This window comes from Ambystoma mexicanum, chromosome 10, assembly GCF_040938575.1.
Source record: "Ambystoma mexicanum isolate Mex_15411 chromosome 10, UKY_AmexF1_1, whole genome shotgun sequence".
Taxonomy (NCBI): Eukaryota; Metazoa; Chordata; class Amphibia; order Caudata; family Ambystomatidae; genus Ambystoma; species Ambystoma mexicanum.
This window is the reverse complement of record NC_090932.1, coordinates 1,573,640,381-1,573,661,038: the sequence shown is the minus strand read 5'-3', so window position 1 is coordinate 1,573,661,038 and position 20,658 is coordinate 1,573,640,381. Positions and strand designations below refer to the sequence as shown.

The 20,658-nt window shown below is 44.8% G+C and overlaps 1 protein-coding gene across 6 annotated transcripts in view; it reads left to right on the top strand.

The window, feature by feature from the left end:
* CABIN1 (calcineurin binding protein 1) overlaps window positions 1-20,658 on the top strand; it is a 1,968,820-nt gene that overhangs the window by 67,067 nt on the left and 1,881,095 nt on the right. For all 6 annotated transcript variants that reach the window (XM_069619890.1, XM_069619888.1, XM_069619891.1 and 3 more), the window contains exons 2-4: window positions 4,180-4,245; window positions 9,614-9,706; window positions 9,844-9,957. In XM_069619890.1, the coding sequence (XP_069475991.1) occupies window positions 4,243-4,245; window positions 9,614-9,706; window positions 9,844-9,957 (210 nt within the window). In that variant the 5' untranslated portion in view covers window positions 4,180-4,242. The remainder of the gene's footprint in view (window positions 1-4,179; window positions 4,246-9,613; window positions 9,707-9,843; window positions 9,958-20,658) is intronic.

Below are 20,658 nucleotides of genomic sequence, written 5' to 3'. Positions count from 1 at the left end.
TGATCCTTCACCCAAATTCGTTCTGCTTTCCTCTTCTCCCTTTTGATGCTCCTGTAGTGCTTTAGAGAACCACTTCTGGTCATTCAACCTTTCCATAACAGTCTTGGATTGGTATGCAGTGATAAAATCTTGGCAAAAATGTCGCCTATACAATAAATCGTGGCAAAAATGCTGTGGTTTGACCCAGTAAAGGTGTATCCCATTATACCATTTAAGGACAGTGGGGGTTGCGGGGGTGTCCCCTGCTCCCCTTAAATGGTATAATTGGTCCGGGGGTTGCAGTGGTGTCCCCCTGCATCCTTTACATGGATTGCGGCGGCAAAACCACAGCATTTTTGCCGCATTTTTAACACATGGAACCCTTGGATATTACCAGTGCTATGCAATCTAATAGGTCGGTAAACACTATCAAATTACAGGACTAGATTATCCAGGGAGTCCTGATCAGACGTGGATTGCATACGTTTAACCATGCAGCATTCCAAGTCTCCTTGTCGAACTTTGTGGTAGTTTCTGCTGGATACAGTGTAGAGGGGTTTGTTTTGTTGGAACAACGGGGTCCGATACCAGGGCAATTCCCTTCTATGCTCTCCCTCCCAGCCCTCTCCCTGCATGAAAGACCTCTCTCTATGGACCTTTTCTACCAATGGCTGTCCAATTACCACATCCCTCTCACACAGACCATATCCACCTCCCGGAGATAGGCCCGAATCTAAAGTGATACATACCCTCCCGCAAATTCATCAAAACCCCACAAGCATCGCCTAGTGCGCACTGGACGGACCAACCCCTTGCCTCCAAATTGAGCCACTTATGCCAGACTGATCAGGTCCTATAGGATTAAAATTGTGGAAGAAAAAAGATCCTACTGTGGAAAACGATTAGCCAACGCCCACAATCCTAGCAAGGAAATCCACAGAATCACAGCAGAATTCAAGAATCCAAGCTGTCCCCCCCTCCCCCCACTCCCAAACAATCTGTGATGCCCTGTCAGACCACTTTTTCAATATCGCTATTGAAAGACCCTGCTCCATCATCCCCACATTAGCACCTTCTATCCCCCCCTCTTCACCTCGTCCTGTCCCTGCTGAACCTCTGCCCACACTCCCTGTCCTCTCCTCCTTCGCTCCCATTTCTCATCCTGATTTCCTGAAACTACTATCCCAAAGCCGTCCTTTGGTTCTCCTGGAGATCCCTCTTCTGCCCCTCACTTCTTAAGAACATCATATATTCAATCTGTGCAGGCTGCGTTGCAAGAACCATTCACTTACTCAGGCATCTTTCCAGATGACTTCAAACCCTCCCACATTAAGCCTCTTCTTAAAAAGCACACCCTTCATCCCCTCCCTCCTTCCTTCCAACTACTGTCCGATCTCAAAAACCCGCTTCATTGCCAAACTCTTAGACTGCACAAACACACGCAGCTCTTCCAATGCACCTAGTCCAACAGCCAGCTTGTCCCTGTCTTATCTGAAATTGGACCCGCTGAGGAATAACATCCTCCCTCGTCTCCATTTGGGATGACCTGAAAAGAACGGCAGATTTGGAAGGCTGTGCAGCACTTATTTTCCTTGACCTCTCTGCTTGCTTTGACACAATCGATCACTCCATCCTCACGGACAGACTCCACTCTCCAGGCATCAGGGGTTCAGCTCCAAGATGGATCTCCTCATTCATGTCTAACCGCTCTCAAATAATGCTCCTCCCTCCCTTCTCCTCTCCCCCTTGCCATGTCTCCAAAGGGGTCCCACAGGGATCCTCCTTGTCCTCCTTGTCCCCCCTCCTCTTCAATCTCTACCTTAGCCCTCTGGCTGGAGAGGCTATCCACTCTCATAACCTAACCTGCTAGAACTACACGGATTCCACTCAGATCGTTTTCAAGATCCCCAAGTTACCAGACCCACCCAGATCTTGCCTCTTTGAAATCGACCATTGGATGGCAGCTAACCACCACCACCTCCTCCTCCTCAAATTCAGCAGAGTACATCACGGTCAGGAGCTCTGCAACACACTGGCCACACACTTCACTGCAAAAATGCAAGACATTCTGACCACCCTTGCGTCCCTCTACCTAGACCCCACCCCCTGCCTCCTATGCCCTACCATCCTCCCTCTGCATTCTCTCCTACCGCACCTGATGAGGTCACCAGAGTTGTCTGCTCCATGAAGCTCTCCTCCAAACAGATTTCCCCTGCTGTTCCAGAACCATTAAGGACAACATTGGCTCTCATGCCCCTGCACTTGCTGATTTCTGCAACCACTCCTTTGCTACTGGATCTTTCCCCTGCTCCCTCAAGCACTCCCTTGTGGGCCCCCTTGTGAAAAAACCTTTGGCAGACCCCTTTTGTCTAACCAACTACTGCTCCATCTCCATCACCCCCTTCCTTGGGACTCTCTTGGAGAAGCTGGTTTTCCCCCAACTTACCCAGCATACTGAACTTGTTGGCTGCCTCCACGACCATCAATCTGGATTCCCAGCATCCAGAGGCACGGAAACTGCTCTTCTGAACACCTGTGAGGAATTGCTTGCATCTCTTGACTCCAACTCGCCAGCTGTTCTCATTCTACTTGATCTCTCCTCTGCATTTGATACGGTCAACCCCTCCATCCTCATAAAACGGCTCCACAACACCTTAAGTATCTCAGAAGTGGGCATTGGATTGGTTGACCTCCTCCCTCAATGACCGTTCCTCCCTGGTTATTCTGGGCTCTTTCTCCTCCCCCGCCTCTATGTCCACCTGTGGTGTCCCCCAGTGCTCCAACTGCTCTCCCTGGCTCTTTAAAACCTATCTTGCCCCACTTGCACACCTAATCTCCACCTTCTCCCCTAACTTCCAGTGTTACGCAGACATCCCACAACTCTTTGTTTCAAACTTCCCTCTGACCCTCTCCTTACTTCCTCCATCATTCCTTACTACTTATCTGCCAACCAGTCCTGGCGCACTTTCAATGATCTCTGCCTACACGCAAGCAAGACTGAGATCCTTACTATTGGGACTCCTGCTCCCTCTTTCTTCCCCCCACTCTGGCCATCTTCTATGACTCTCCCCCTTCTCCTTCATCTGAAGCCAGAAACCTGGGAGTCCATCTTCGACTCCTCTTTCTTTACTCCCTCACATTCTGGACCTTGCTAAGAAGGCCCACTTTCAACTCTACATACTCAAAGGAATTCTTCCTTTCATCACTTCCCCCCCCAGTAGCTCAATGTCTCTAGAGCTCTGGTTCTCTCTAGGCTATACTACTGCAATAGCCTTTTCCTTAATCTACCTGCTTCATCTCTATGACCCCTCCAGCTAATCCAAAGTAGTGCTGCTATACTTGTCCTTGGCCTCAAACCCAGGGACTGCATCTCCCCAGCCCTAAAAACTCCCCCCGGCTCCCGGTTGCTGCAAGGATCAAATTCAAATCCTTCTTTACCATCTATAAAGTTGTCTGGGGCCAGTGACCACACTATCTACAACTGCCTCTCACTAAATGCACTTCCCTCCAGATCTTTACGTTCCTCCCACACCAACTTGCTGTGTGTCGAAAGCTTCGCCAAACAGCAAGCGCTCCCTCCTATGGAACAGCCTCCCCCTTCCTCGTCTTGAGCTGGATCGCCTCAAATTCCGGAAGCTTCTCAAGACTTTCCTTTTCACCTCCTCCTTCCCTTCATCCCTCCTCTGCTAAAACCCCACAGTTTCTGAGATTGATGACCAGGGCCTTTGTGTCTGCTTGGGCCCTGGCCTCCCATACCCAATCGCCTTCAGCCTCTGCCCGCTCCCAGCACTTGCCTTGGCACCCACTGGCCTATGCTGCCACATTCTTATACTTATTTATTTATAGGCATCTAACCATTCACCTAGACACTTACAACTGCGCACTCCCTAGCACCACCCTCCTGGTACACCTGCACTTATCCCCCCCAACCTCACTCTCCACGTGTGCCTCTATCTTTCATTGTTTTTTTTAAATTTTCATTCCCATGCTCCCTCCCTGTTGTCCTGTGGGTGCTTTGAAACACAATTTACTTGTAGACGCACCTTACAAATGCACAGTAAATAAAAAAATACAGTAAATGTAGTATAATGTGAGGGTAAGTCAATTGAGGAATGGAGGATTATCATGTACATTTAATAACCAGTTGTGAACTGCTCAGTTAGTGCACCTGTAACAATTTCCTGTCGCTGTACCCCTTAGATCCACTCGGATTTACTGTCAAGTGCAAACCGTGATGGGAGGCTGTCGTGAACCTTGTCAAACATGGTAAGAGGATCTTGATGTGATTGCAGTGTATGAATTTTAGATGCGCCAGAAGGCTCCAACTTTTAAAAGCCCCCCCTTCACATGTCCCCAGCTCACACCACTGTTCTGTAGCAACACTGCCATTCTCTCCTCCTAGCCCAGGGGTCTGCAACCTGCAGCTCTCCAGATGTTTTGGCCTATGACACCCATGACCCCTCACTGCAGACCGTGCTCACTAAAGTTGATGGAGTTATAGTTCAAAACATCCGGAGAGCCAAATGTTGCAGTCCCCTGTTCTAGCTTAACAATTGGTATTCTATCCCTATTTGTTTATTTTCTTTCTATTTGGCTTATTTCTTCAGTGCTGGTCTAGCTACCTATTGGACATTCTCCTCATCTACCTCCTTCAGAAAGCAAACTATGATGGAGTCTTAACCTGCAAAATCACTTTTTGCACTTCAGTGGCCAAGCTTAGATTTAAAGTCCATTCCTAAATGACTACTCCTATTAAGGAATGGTTCCAACATTCTACAATGCATATCCATGAAATGACCTTATTTCCCTAGTATGCAGCGCTTTCATGGAATACAGAAAGCTGTGTTAGTTTCTCACCTCAATGACTGTACACTGGGACGAATCTGAGGATGTCGTCCCTTCTTCCTTAGGGGGAGACCTTTTCCATGGGGCCAGGGCGGTGCGTCCACAGTACAATAATCCCCCTCGGCATGGTGTACCGAGGGAGGATCTCGTAGGGAAGGAATCCCCCCCCCCCCCTATGGAATTGGGGACGACAGCCACCAGAGAACGCAGTATTCCCCTACATCAATACCTCCAAACCCTTGTACAACTCTAAACCCTCCTCCCTCCTTTCAAAATAGTACTGATGTTTTATCGTCAACCCAGTTCGCCTCAAGTTATATAACACTAAAGAGCCAGAAACTACAAATATCAGGTGTACAACTTTAAGGATGGTACTGGGACGAAGAGGATAGCAGCAAGTCCAGAGATCACTTGTGAGAAGCAAAACAAGCAGTCTAGCTTCTTGATTCCTATGGCGCAGAGCAGTACATCAATCCCCTGCAGGAGTTTCAAAGTGGATCAAGCTCAGCTGGGGATGAGACGCGAGAGAGAGTTCCTCTAAGGAGGGACAACTGAATCAGTGCAGGAAAGCAGCAGATGCGAGTCGCAAGGGAAAGCACGCTGGGACGAACTGGAGAACTGAATGTGATCCGCCAGAAGGGGGATTACCTGGGTTGCCGCTGAGCAAGTCATTCAGGCGTCCCAAGAAAAGGAGAAAAGGCACAAACAAGGGAACGCTCAGCCGAAATGCATCTGAGTCCTGCCAAGCCGCTACAGACCCCCTTCGAAGCCTGAACGCTACACGAACCTCGCAGAGGGATGTAGCTGCCTGGGAACCGCCATAACCTTTAAGAAAGAAGACACAGAGGGTTTAGGACCCTGAACGAGTTGTATACAGGAGAGTGAATCAAGCAGATACAACACACCTTTTTGAGTCTGGCACCCGCACCCATATTAGAAACCAAAGTTTGAAGTCAAAAGTGTCTGGGACCTGTGAGGAACATAAGGGCATCCTCCCATATATTCCGCTTGGGTCTTCGTTTCAGGTGGATGTGCAAGGGAGGATCAGCTGGTTGTAGGACCTCAAGGAGTGGAGGAAAGATGCCTTTGGGTGAGGCATGGTATTCCTCTTTCAAGACATCCTCCCCTCCCCGACCTTTTGTAGGGTATTACCAATCTTCCCCACTGTCGCACACTCAACTGTTCGACATTCATATCCCTTTAAGACTGGGACAAGGAAGGGGCAACTTAGAGTAATGGACACTTCCATCTGTGCACATAACTTTGGTACTGGGACGAGGAACAGGACTATGGAACACTACCCATGGACAGAAATAGTTGTGGTCAAGCAAAGAGACTTGAGAGGCTACAGGTACGTATAAAAAGGATGAAAAGAAAAGACCTGCCCGGAGAAAGGGAACCACCTGGGAAGCCAGGACGACATGGAGCAGGCTGGAGAGGGGCCGGTGAAAAGTATGCTGACTGCTATAGGAGAGCGAGAAGAATGCCGAGAGGCCAGAGCGGGCCGCAAGAGGGTAGAGAGCACTGCAGAGCCCTGAGCCGCGTGTCCCCAGCTTGGGGACACAGAAATCTCCACTACGCCGCAGGAAGCAGCAAGAAGGTTTGGGAGAGAGAGGGGAGCGAGTGAAAGCAGAAGAGGAATGTGAAAGCACCCGGAGGGGTGACCGTACACCGTTCAGTGACTGGGAGAGAACACTCATGCCAGGGCGCTCCAGGGGCTTGGTGTGGGCAAAGGAAGATGCCGATAAAGTGAAAGCATGTAGTGAATGGGTCTGGAGATCAAATGGACAACATTGAATACCGAACAAGCTGCAAAGTAATTAGTTATTGAATACCGAACTAAAGAAAAGCTATGCAAATAATGCACGCGTGGAAAGATTGTGATATGTATTTACGAACAAAGTGAAAATAAGGAAAAACACATTTATGAACAATGTGAAAGTACAAAGCCAAGTGACAACCAGTAAGGAGAGTTTGTGAACCAAGTGAAGGGCAAATGATGAGCACTATTGGATAGTGTGAAAGCAAGGTGGTGACAATAAACACCACACAGTGAATTGTGTGAAAGTCACGTGTTGGCAGGGTCAAGACTGCCAAGGAGAAGCAAGAGTACAGATGGACTAATGTCTCGGGTGAAGAGAGGAAACCTATGTTGGCAAGGAAGTGCTATGAGAATCAATGAACATTACAAAGTACCAAGGGTTATCGGTTGTGTGGCCTGTGATGGGTGGACCGTGTGGTACGACAACTGCGCCTAGACCGAGTAACCCCTACTTGGAGTAAATCAAGGAAAATCAAGAGGTTGACGTTGTTTTGCTTAATCATTGTTAGTGACTAAAGAGAAGAGTAAGTCAAGTGAATGGTTGAAAAGCCTGAAAGATTACAAAGTGGATTTTGAATCAGTATTGAAAGCTGAGAAAGTTGAATTAACTTTGAACTGTGTTGAACTTGGGGAATGAAAACCCTGAGGCCTTTTTGTGGAACTGTTTTGAACTTGGGGAAGAGGACGCTGAAAGTAAGCCAGGAGCTGGAAGAAGCTCAGAACTTTATTTTGAAGACTGTTTATTTGGTTGCTTACATCACTACACATAGTATAGATTTAGTTGTGAGGACAAGCATAGGTTTTGGACACAGACTTTTTAGGTGAACTTTATGACACCGACTATCTTTAGGTAGGGAAATCCCACCTTGACTTAGCAGAGGGCAAGTTAGGCCTTACTCAATCCTGAAATAAAACCTTCATTTAAAAAAAGAGAATCTGTTGTCTGTGTCTTACTTCATGATGCCTTCACAGACCCTATGAAAGGAAACAGACTATTTTGGAGAATCCGTTGGCTTGGCAGGATGGAGAGCTAAGCCACTTTTGCAAGTCTGGGACTCGCACCATTATAAGAGACTGTGAACCAGAGGGTCAAGGTCCCTGGAAATGATGTCATATGCTTGGTGTGCAAAGCTGTTGTGGAATAAGAACTGTGAAGGCAAGAGTTATTTTGTGTATTATTCAGAAACCAAGGATAACAAGACGTCTAGGGGAAAGGAGCGCAACCCTAGCCTTGGAAGCTTAGATTTTGGAGACATTATTTTGCATCACTTTATTACCATAGAAAATGGGAAGTTTTCTGTTGATTGAAATCTCCAAAGACGCTCGTTTTTTATTTTAAAGAAAAGATTATCCTGGCACAATATTCTTAGATCATTAGTGTTAGGGAAGAAGTAGGTTTTGGGATACGACAGTGACAGACTCTTTAGTTTCGGACTTCCCGACAGTTTCACTAGTCTGTTTTGAGGCAGGGAAAATCCCTCTTAGCATTTAGTGATAGAGTGGCCTTTTTCAAAACTTTCTTGTTTGATAAAAGTCTTTATCCAAAAATATGCCACCATGGGAGTCCAAATCTTACTTCTGCACCATTACCTCGCCCTTTATGTTTTGTTTTCTTCTCCATTTTGAGTGCTTTTCATTGAGAGTCCAATGGTGATCAAATGGGGGGGCAATGGTGTCAAATGCCAATCTGCCACCTTTCAGAAGTTCCAAGCTTCAGCACCTATAGGCGATTCTAGTGTGTGTGTGTGTGTGTGTGTGTGTGTGTGTGTGTCTGTGTGTGTGTGTCTGTGTGTCTGTGTGTGTGTGTGTGTCTCTGTGTGTGTGTGTCTGTGTGTCTGTGTGTGTGTGTGTGTCTCTGTGTGTCTCTGTCTGAAGACTGCAGGAACTTGTAGTAAACAGAACTGGCCAGGAAAAGAGACATAGCCAACATTTTATGCTGGACGTTTTAGTGACCAGAACTACCAGTTAAAAGAAACAAAATTAACATTGATGTTGGAATCTATACTGAATAGAATTACTAGCACACTAAGAGTCAATATTGCGAAAACACTACTGGTGAACTAAGATGGAGCCGACATACAATGCTGGAACTTGTAGAGAAGAGAAATGGCAATTATTTTTTATAGAGAGAATATGGCATGATGAGAGCAGTAATGAATTGAACAGTCGGTGAACTGTGACCAAGTGAATGTTACTTGCTGAGGTCAAGATTAAAGTTTGCATCAAGCCTCATAGTGATCAGACAGAAAGAAAACCGATTTGAGAGGCATTTGCCCTTGCAAAATTAAGGAACTTATTTCCTGTGTTTAGCTTCTTATTTGAAGATCTCCACATGCAACGCAGTGATGCTCAACCTCTGGGGGAACATTCATTTTAGAAAAGGCTCCTCTTGTTAGTTTCGCTTTCAAAGTTCTAAATTGAGTCTCAAGGCAGGACTGTTTAGTACATTTTTCTGATAAAATTGTGCCTCTTGAGAAGGACTGTTAAGTGAAATCTTAAAATTGTTCTTGGTAAAAGAGATTTTACAAATATAGTGGTGTGACAAAACACCTCCTTATTACCAATATAACTGAATTTGGGGAGAACTCAAATTAAGATTAAACCTGAGATTATGAAGTCAAGAAAATGTGTGCTTTTCTGGTAGTAGTGTTCTTTAACCAGCCATGCAATCCATCCCCACACTCTGATTTTGTACTTGGCTGACAAACCCCTACTTCCATCAGGACAGTGATCAGTAGCCCTGAGCTCGGCTGAAACTGCATGCCTTTTATCTTGTTGTGCCAAAACCCCTGATTCACATGCAAAAAAGTTCATGATGTGGGTGTTGTACTGCTGGAAAAGGGTTTAATGGTGTTTTGTGGTTTGATCTATCCACTTTCCTCAAAGTTCATGATGTGGGTGTTGTACTGCTGGAAAAGGGTTTAATGGTGTTTTGTGGTTTGATCTATCCACTTTCCTCAATCCTAGATTCGAATTGCTGCATTGAATGCTACTTCAACAGTAGAGGATGAGCATGAGGACACCTTCAAAAGTCACAAGACTCAGACAAAGGAGGCTCAGGTGAGTCGCACCACAGTTGTCCTAGTGAAGTCAGGGTTCCTGTTTCAATGTAAATGTGCGTCAATGATACCTTTTTTATTGCAACACTGGAATGCCATTTGCAGATGAGCACTAAGAGGTATTTCTTTTTACTGCAGGAAGCTGAAGCATTTGCCCTTTACCACAAGGCTTTGGACCTTCAGAAACACGACCGCTTTGATGAATCCTCCTGTGCCTACCATGAGTTGCTGGATACCCGCTTGCTGCAGGAGGTAAGCGATTGGTTGCACGCTCAAAACATATCAAGGCCTAATGGCGTGAACGCTTAACAGAGATGTGCAATAATTCAAATAAGTATCGTTTTGTTTTGAAGGGCAATGACATTCACATGCCTCTGGGGTTTCAAAGAAAAGTAGAACATGTCGGCATGTTTTGGCTGAAGTGTGGTTTTAAAACTCTGGATCCTGGAATGGAACCATGGGAGCGGGCTCAGGGGGAACAAGGAGATTCCCCCGAAAACATTCACCACCAGGAGCTTCAGTGCTTAGAAACCTGGAAGAATCCTGCATGAAGCGCTATATAAATCACCCAAATAATCGCTGAAGCCATGGAGAAGGTTGGTGCAAAACTCCAATGGGGATTGAAAAGCTCCTGTAAGAGCATGCTAATGTTAGTTTTCAAATTCTTTGCTACCCAGGTCAGTCACACTAACCACTCATCTAGAGAACTTGTAAACATGTTAATGGAACTAAACAACCCTTGCTGAAACCTATTAGCATTTTGCCCATCTTCAATGCTGCCCAGAAAGCTACTAAAACAAAAAGTTCAAAGGTATAAGGGATAATATCGCCACATAAGTCACCTCTTTAGCACCTATGACACACAATGCCAGGCTCATGGTACCCTGCCCTAATTTAGATCCAGTTCGACTCCTGCCCTGAAGTATTTTCATATAAAGCTTTCATTCATAGATAAAACTTAAGTAATTTCCTTCCCCCGATCTACGTACATTTTAGATAAGGTGAATACGATACAGCTGCAATCTTTTATTGAAGAGCATCACATATTTGTGGATTGCCAATCAGGTTTGCGTCCTCACAGAAGCACTCAATTGGCACTTATTGACATAAAAGACTCCATTTTACTCGGTGTTAAGCTGTTGGACCTCTCTGCAGCCTTTGGATGAGAATAGAATGGTGCAACATATGAAAGTTTCACAAAAACAGAATCTACAACTCCAGCATTAAATGCATTACTGATTTTCTGACAAACAGAACATCTAGAATCAAATTAGGAGACTACGTCTCCATATCCAACGTGGTGATATAGTGCGCCTCAGGGATCATCTCTGTCAACCCATTTGTATAAAAGCATTTCATGATCTATTGATAGATCTCTGCGCTTCTTGACAAAATTATGCAGATCATACCCAGATAATCTTTAGATTGAATGTCAATGTCAATTTAAATATCCTCTCATTCAATCTGTATTTTCGAAGATTGAAAAATAGATGCTGAAAGCTGGCCCGGTCTGAAACCAGATAAGACGGAAATATTGTTAGTTACCACTGTAAGTGAGAAACCCAAAACCTGAAGCGAAGAAATAATCAAAAAATCAAATAAGCACTGCACCTCTTTGCAAGTGAAAACAAAGATGTATTGCATGTAACAATAAGGGTCTCGAGCAGTCCCGTAGAACTGAACTGACACGGAGCGCTCTGGTTGTTCAAAAGGTTACAAGCTCTTTTAAACCTCAATAACGTAATCAGTATACAATGTTATCCCACCACCCTCATTGACTACCACTTATATACATAGTAAGAACCCTATGTAGTCCCTTGACCAATTAGCCACATCCTAATCTATTCCGAGCCCCCTAGACACATGGACCCCTACATCAACACTTATAATCCCAGGTACGGGATTGGAGGTAAACCCGTAATATTCACTTATAATTGGTACTAATCGCATGATGTGCAACTGGCAGTGCCAGGCACGCTGAGATGCTACTAGTGAGGTCAACTCTGCTTTGATCAGCCAATAAACCTTCTCATCATACCAGACACTGCAGCACCAACAAGCTGCACCCCACAACTAAATGTATTGGCATCCCCTCTGCTCCCTCCTATCGTAAGTCACAGGATGTTCCAAAACACTGCTCCTGTAACAACTGTAACAATCATTAACAATTTTCCAATATACTATAACTTGAACCCACTTTCTTTCCCAGTCGCACAAACCACTAACCTGTCTTCTTGTCAGCTGCTCAGAAGTAAGGAGAAGAATACCTAAGAAACCCCTGCCTCTCCAACATCAAAGGTTAGAGAAACAGGAGTCCCTCAGGGAAACCCTCTGGGGGGGAAAAACCCTGTAGCTGCAGAATGACTGTAGAATCCCTGGACTCCCTCTTCGAGTGGTTTCTGGCACGGGATCTCCTCGGTGATGTTCAATAAGGAGAACAGGCAGGGGCCATCTCAAACAGCAATTTTGAAAACCTCTAATATTTTCAGAAATAAACAAGAAAAGAGAAAAATTAAGAAAGTATAGTTTTAATAGCAAAGGTAAAAGGAAATAAATCCCGTCCTATAACTACCTTGAATTCGTAACTCCAAATCATAAAAGGATCACAAGCAGTTTGGATATGCAGAGTGATGAGTTTTCTAAGAATTCAAATAGGTCGCCACAGAATTAGGGAAAAGAATCAACCTATTATAATAACCCAACTTCCTAAAAAAACCTTAACAGAAAATACATTGAATGACGTAAAAGAACTGCAACTGCAGCCAAGCAGGGAAGTGTAGAAAAAGAACTCTTGAATGTGGAACAGGAAAGACAATTCTAACAAAGTTCTGAATAATAAAAGAAAACACTTATTAGTTAGAACCTCCAAATGAGATGTCTCAACTAAAGTCCCTTTTTGATTCCTGTGTTACCGTACCTGTCTATCAGGTCAAATGGATCGTGACAGCTCCCCCCTTATCACCTTCCACCCCAGGTGCCCAGTCATGACGTGACCAGGGCATCACATTGAGCTATGTATTTTGTGGATTTGTGTTTGGATAGTGGTGTGCTTGTATGTAATGGCCACTGGTGGGTGAGGTCAGTAGCGCTCTAAATCTTTATCTTGTCCATTGGCATCTTGCATCCTTGTTCTCATGAAATTTTATCCTACAAAGGGCGCATCCCTTACTCTCCTTCCTGCCAATTACATTCCATTCCCACCACGTTCAAACCCTGCAGCTGAATACAAGTAGCCCTTGTCTCTGTGCTTGGGTGCCTCTGACCTTGTCTTCCCTCTTGGAGGACGAGAAGTGGTTTTGTTTTTCAGAACTAAGCTAAACTAAGCCGCAGCTCCACATAAAGACACTTATATTTTGTTCTGTTCGTTAGGAGCTAGTCCTTTACTTGGGCAAAATGGCATTACTTCTGTCATTTTTAGCACACCAACATTGCTTCTACCCCACTACCTTGCTGACTCCATCTTTTCCCTAGTCTCACATCTTCTTGTTGCACCTGTTAATAAATACACAACTATAAACCTAGGGCTTATAATACTTCCCTTTCTATGACGTCTGCAACCGCAACAGTAATACGTGTGTTGCTCGTTCGGTCTTGCTCTATATGTCAAATGTGTAGGCATCATGAAGCAAGACCGACAACCAATTCAAAGTTCAAAACAAAATGGTTTATTAAATCAAATTCCAGTAGAGGCCTAACTTGCCCTATGCTAAGGTGGGATGTCCCTACCTGAACAAAACTAAGGAAAATGTGAGTTGAACTTAAAAAGCTGTGTCCAAAACCTATCCTTGCCCTCACAACTAAAGCTAAACCACATGTAGGAATGTCAATAATCAAAGAAATGGTGTTCAACACAAAGTCTGACCTTCCAGCTATTAGCCTCCTTTTCAGCTCCCTTTCCCCAGGTTCAAGAGTTCCACAAAAGTCTCAAGATTGACTTTCTCCAGTTCAAGGTAATACAGTTCTGCACAGTCCTTGGGGTTCCCCTCCCCAGGTTCCAAGCAATACAGGGAAAGGGGGATACCATGTCTCGCCTGTGGGCGCCCCACTTTTAATCCCTCTTCTTTTCACCCTCATTCTGATGCATCTGGACTGGTAATATCTCCTGCCATTTTCTATGTCAGTGTGTTAAGTAGCGAGCCAGAGACAAAAAGGTAAGGTAACAAATAATATTTATTTGTATAGCACACCAGTTGTCACGCTGTTCGGTTGCAAACAGTGTTCTCTTCTTTAATTAACTTCACTTAAAGTACATAAGGCAAAAACAATGATTTAGAGGTCTCCCATGCCACTCGTAACGTAAAAACCAAAGGTTGCACTCTGTCTTCCAAACAAAATGAAGTTCCTAACGGATAAATCAAAGATTGCAGTCTTTAAACTAAATGCAGTCCATAACGTGGAAAACCCCCTGAATGGCAGCCTTCCTTTCATCAAAGAAGGCAGTTTGTACCGTGAAAACCAAGGATTAAAGCCCTTTCTTGAAGCCAACTGTAGGTCGTATTGGGCTCGAACGTTTTCTCCACACTCCCGTCTAATCCAGCAAAAGGATCAGAGACTCGTAGCCCTTTCTTCCCCGGACTTGCTGGTGCCGGCTCTCCAGGATACAGCCATACCTCGCTGGCCTTGGGCTTGGAATCAATTAAATAAACAAACTTTCTGTGTCGGTTTTCACACACTTGAAAGCTCCTTTCTCGTCAGGCGCCTTCATCCACTGCGCAGTCGGATTTGACTGCGAGACGGGTACGGTGCACTCCGGTGGGATTTCCTTTTTCCTCTAATACGCCCACCGATATGGGGAACTGGCCTCGTACCAGTCCGAACCCGCTCCGTCAGCCTCCTTCCACTCCTGCAAAGCGAGAGACAAGTTGAGTTGTTTTCCAATGCTTTTAACCCGTGTGTCCCTCCTCCCCAGCAATTAACGTCTGGCGTTCCCAGCCATGGGTTCATTACACCTGATGCTAATTCACCTCCTCCCTGCGTAAACCTTGCGGAGTCGGCATTGGTTTTAAACTCTGACTGCAAGAGTCCAATGTTATAGGGAAATGTGGTTTTACGTCTTCCTTGTCTCTTTTCTTTTCCCATTTTCTGGCTTTTATGCGGATTGTGCATCGGGTGGGGCATTCTGGGATATATAGTCTGTGTCTTTACTTGTTCACCCGTGTCTCTTAGATTTTGCATAGTTTTGTCTGCTGGGATATTTGACTGGTGGGGCATTCTGGGATATGTAGTTTGTTCACTCGTGTCTCTTAGACTTATTATATTATCCGGTGGGATAGATGACTTATCCCCCTCCCTGCTGTTTTGTTCCGTACTGTTCTCCCTTATTAGGGTGGCCGCTACTGTTTCTCCATCACACAGTGGGATAGGGAAAACAGTATCCCATGACCGCATCTCTTCAGGAAAGGGGAATACAGAATACTGTGTCTCACCTGAGGACATCTCGGCCCCAATCCCCAAAGACCCTCCACCCAGGTGATCCTCCTTTGCTTCTCCACCCGCAGGGTCGGGATCCAAAAGCAATGGCCTTCCGCTGGCCACCTGAGAAGAGGATTCATGGGGAATAGATGTGAGGACACCTCTCTGGTTTCTCTCACAAACTTTACTAAAACATCACATGCTCATTTTCCCGCTTCATCTGCTGTCCGCTTCTTACAATGCTACATTCTAATAGGTCCTGCTCAGCCTGAACCATTTTAGCCTGGATGGGTCGCTGTACGTGCATCCCAACATTCACCGCTTTAGTTAATACTTCATTAACTAACTCTTCTTCCTTTGATAGGCATCACTCTTGGCCCACTACCCTCTGGCATATTCTTTTGGAGTACCGGTCATGAAACGGCCCACCTCCCCATCTCCAACTAGATCAACCCAACACTCTATATAATTGTATGGGTCCGATGGGAGTGTGGTCAAAGTCCCTTAGGGCTCTAAAGACTGCTCTGTTGTCAGATTCCTGACCTGAACACCCATACCATCTATCAGTCTGGGTTTATTTGTGTTTTGTGAGAGGAGGAGCTCTTCCTGCTGTACTGACACCATCATCATGGTGCTTTTCGGTAATCACTTTGTACAGCACCTCGGGATCATATGACACAAACAAAAAAGCACCAGCAGGAAAACTACGATGGAACCAACATTTTCACTGCTAATGTCCAACCATGATGGGGCCCAGGAAAACATGTCATTTGCTTTCCATAGCAATCCTCCGGTTGTGGAGGACCCCTATCGCATGGGATGACGATCAATTGTCCACATCATTTGGGGCGGGTAGGTACTTGTAACAGGACAGTCCAATCTTCTTGCATACACCCCCTTCCATAGCTGTAAGTAGATTCGGGACATATCTGTTCTGGAGGGTCATCAATCGTATGGCCCTTAGCTCACCTTTGATCGAGTTAAGGCCGTGCTCTGTTTGTTTGGCCATCTGTATCATCTCACACCTTTTATCTGCAGCCACTTGGCATTGGCTGCGGTTTGTCTGGATACCTGGCACCAGCATAGAAACAGAGGAGGTTTCTGTCTTTGTGAATAAGCGATATTGATTGGGAATTGCTTTGAATTTCTCAGAAGATTCTTTAGACAGCTCGAGCTCGATCTTCTCTGTCGACAAGTTCTTAGTGAGAGACGAACGTGGCTATTAGATGGGGGCATTGTTGGTTCTGGGGCTGGTGTTTATATTTTGTGTTGCTGAAGAGTTAATTTAAGTGCATTACATACCTTTTTATCTGGTATTGTCACCACATTGGTGATTGCTGCTCCCTATTCAAAAGTATATGTTGGATTTGAATTTTAAATAAATAAATATTACCTTTAACAACCAGCCTGATTCCTGGTCCATCGTGACCTGGGGTATTTGAGAAGGGATATGATATGAGTTCTTTATCACTCAGAATATTGAAAGAATATATATATATATAATGGTGTAATGAACCCATGGCTGGGAACGCCAGACGTTAATTGCTGGGGAGGAGGGACACACGAGTTAAAAGCATTGGAAAACAACTCAATATATATATAAAATAAGCATTTCAGCTGTGAGCTGCATACTAGGCTGAGATCAGGGTGTATCGCCTGATTGAAATACTTAACCCAGTTAAAACCAATATACAACCTAGAATTAGCAAATAACATATACATTACAAAATATTTATTGCACAACGTCTGTGGTGTTGATCCTGCAGAAAAAGCAGAATTTCAGGCAAACCTCTGCAAATTCTTCATTCCACACAGTAATAGTGGGACCTAATCTACTACATAATGAAAGTGAAAATGGTGCTCTGTGTACTTTAATGTAAACCAGCAACTGTGGCCTGAGGAATACACTTCAAACGAACCACTATGGAATTTAAAACAGGATATGCTTGAGTGAGTCTATTATAAAATGGAATACGGGATACAATTTTACTCCTGGTCAGCAATCGGATCAGTATGATGGGGAAGGTTGAGCGGTGCAGAGGGACTTCCGAATGTCGGATAGGTGAAACTAGTACTGCAACTCCTGAACTTTCACAGCAAAAGGGGTGGCATACACTACACATTAGCGCCCCTGGAACCTTTGCGCATTCCATCTTTTCACGAACTTCCTAACATATGAGATCACGGTTGAAGCGGAAGCAAGTTCAGCTCATCGGGTGCCTCTGTTGCAGTTTTCTCTAGTCTCCTCTGAGTGATCTGTCGAGAGAGCACTTTAATGCATTTGTTTAACTCATGCAAGTACCCACAAAATATCCTCCCCCTCCGAAATCCCTGCTGCCCTGTGAGCATCTGATGCTGTGCGTGTCAGGGTAAGCGGTGTGCATCTTCCTCACTGTCACTAACTTGTGCGGGGAAAGATGGAGATCTTTACTGGACTGCGTTTTATGGCTGAACAAAGCCAAAGGCAGACATTGCACCCAGTTGCTTATTAACGTCGCACACAATTTAGACCACCTGTTCTTCAGCAGGCCATTTATCTTTTCTACAAATCTGTTGGCCTTAGGGTGGTAAATGGAGCACAATTTATGTCGAATCCCAAATAATGAAGTTATTTTCCTGAACGACTTGTTAAAGAAAGTGAGTTCCATTGTCTGATCAGGACCTCGCACACCCCCTCCCACCCCGACAAGGAATTACCTTGTAAACTAAAAATATAGCTGCAGAATTTGCATCTGGGTGTGCACAGGGACCAGCCTCATCACAACGGGATAACGAACACACCACAACAATAAGATAACGATAAGTACTACACATGTTAGACATATTGGCATAGTCAATATGAAACTCCCGGAACAGTCCAGTGGGATGAGGCATTGTGCCATGCAGCGTCCAAAGAGTCTGGGCAGTATTGTTCAAGTGACACATCCGCCATGAATGTGTTGAGGAACTGCTGCAGGTTGGCGGACAAACAAGTCCTCCTGAACGTCTGCAGCTATATGCTGTTTTGAAACATTCGCCGGGTAGTGCAGCTGTTCAAAAGCAGCAGTTAGCAACTCCCATGGCATTACCACCTTGCATATAATATTTTGTTTCTAAATTAGATCCGTCCGGGACTGTCTTTCTCTTTTGGAGTACCTGTCCCCGAAATTAAATGATTTGGGTAATGGGTACGGCAGTGTGTGGAATAGTTATCTGCAACTGCTGATTCACCATCCCTCGATACACAGTGACCTCTGGGTCTTTGTAATACTCTGCTTCTTTGGCTGCTTTGTCTGCTGCATTGTTGCCAAGTGAGATTGGGTATGTATTGTGTGTATGGGTGTTGCATTTAACCACTGCTACTATTGCTAACGCGGCATGTTGTACAGGCGTACCGTCAGATCTACAAAATCCTCTTCTTTTCTATCGCAACAGTCCTGAATGTACGGTAGAAGTCAGGTACGACGAATCGAGTTCAGTCATCAAGCACCCTTGAGATGCTTCCAGTGCTTCAATCAATGCAATGATTTCTGCTGCCTGGGAGGAGTAATGTGTGGGCAACCTCTTTTGAACAGCAACCTCATATTACCCATCTACAAAGTGAACCACTGCTGCACCTGTATGTCTCTTGCCCGTCTCCTGATCTATCGTCTGAACCATCAACAAAAATAACCTCCCCCTCTTCCAACGCATTCTCCCTTGCTTTCCCTACATCATCCTCCGGGCCTTCGTACCATTCCACAATCATGCACTTCCTCTGCTGTTTCAACTGGTATTGTAGTAAAGGTGGCCAGGTTTACAGTGCAACACCTTACAATATGGATAGATGGGCAAGACCATATCACTTCATATATCAAAGCCTTTTGTGTGGTCAATGTAGATTTAGATCTTTCAAGAATTGCGACCACAGCGTGCTCTACATATGTTGACTTAGCACCCCATGCTGATCATTTTCTGATTTTTCATTGGCAAAGGAATCTAGAGTACCACTATAATGTTATGTTGGAGGATTTTATAAAGTGCTAATAGGCCTGTAGGCATCTTGGAGCTGAGCATCAGGACCGCTATACAGCACACCATACGTGGAACGGAAGTGTTTTCAGAGAGCCCCAACGTTTTGCCTAAATAATATGCTAGGGGTTTGTGTCCATAGATGGTTTTTGAGTCAATACAGATGTCATTACTTGCCCATTGGAATGCAAAAATAAGTAATATTCCTGCGTGTAATCAAGGGTTGCCAATACTGGAGCGTTGTGTATGGCGCAAGCTCCTGGAAACATGTAAATAGAGGTTTTTCATATGTGGAGTAGTCCAAGATCCACACCCTACAATAATAACACGATCCTGAAAACTGTTTGCATGTCCTTTGGTATTGGCTGTGGGGTGTTCCGTACTGCTGTGGATCTTTCGGGTGTTACTTGTTTCCCGTCTGACGATATTATTTATCCCAAATACACTACCTCTTTCTGATAAAAATGCCTTTTTTCTCTCTTCACTTTGTACCCTTTTTCTGCTAGCAATTACAACAGTGATATGGAATCTGCCCTTTTTCAGTTGTGCTAAGTGGACATCCACGTACTGGATGACCATGCTCAACATGTGTATATTACCCAAATCCGTATGTAGCACCCTGTTAGAAATACTGGGGGACTTGCAGTACCCCTAAGGAAGACGAGTGTGGTGGAATCGCCTTCAGTGATAAGTAAACATGGTGAGAGTTTGAGAATCGGGGTGCAGAGGAATAGAAAAGAATGCGCTTTTTAAATTAAAAACCGTGAAATATGTAGCCCCTTTGGGTATATGACAATGAATTGTGGCATAGTTCGGTACAACGGAAATTCAGCTTCAACAATGTTGTTCAAAGGGTGAAAATCCGGTATCATCCTCCAACTTGACCCTTTTGCTTTTAACAGAGTGTATAGCTGTGTTGCACTGGGATTCTGAGGGTACTATAATGCCCTGCTGCCATAATGCTACAATCGTCTCATGTATTCCCTCATCTGCTGCTCTTGACAGTGGATACTGTCTCACTCGGGGTTACACTGCTCCTTGTTTTAATTCAATACATACTGCACCTATGCTTTTCAAAAGCTGTACATCATGGGAGTTGTCTGTCCATAAAGTACTGGGCACTTTTAACAAATACTCCTGAAAGTGTGCAGGCATGCATTTGGCAAGAAGAATAGGACTGGGGACGTTTCTATGTTGAAACATTATTTGACACAATACAAAACTGTAGTATCATTTCCCCATCTGTGTCTGCCACTGTGAACAACTGGTCAACAGTCAGCCTGCTCAATGGCTGAGCCGGGTCAATGCACAAAACTGTACGCCACTCCTTTCCATCTTCATCTGTCCCCAGAAGGATAATCTGGTCATCTATAATCAACATTCCCTCCAAATTGAGCGTAGCAATGGTCCCTGGGGCACAGCGGGATGAAACCGGAATTCTGGCAGCACCCGTCCTTGCTTGTTTCTAATGCCTGTAAATGATAAGTTAAATTTACTCAGTCAATCTCTTCCTAACAAATTCACTGGTGTCGCACTGGAGAATAATAACAG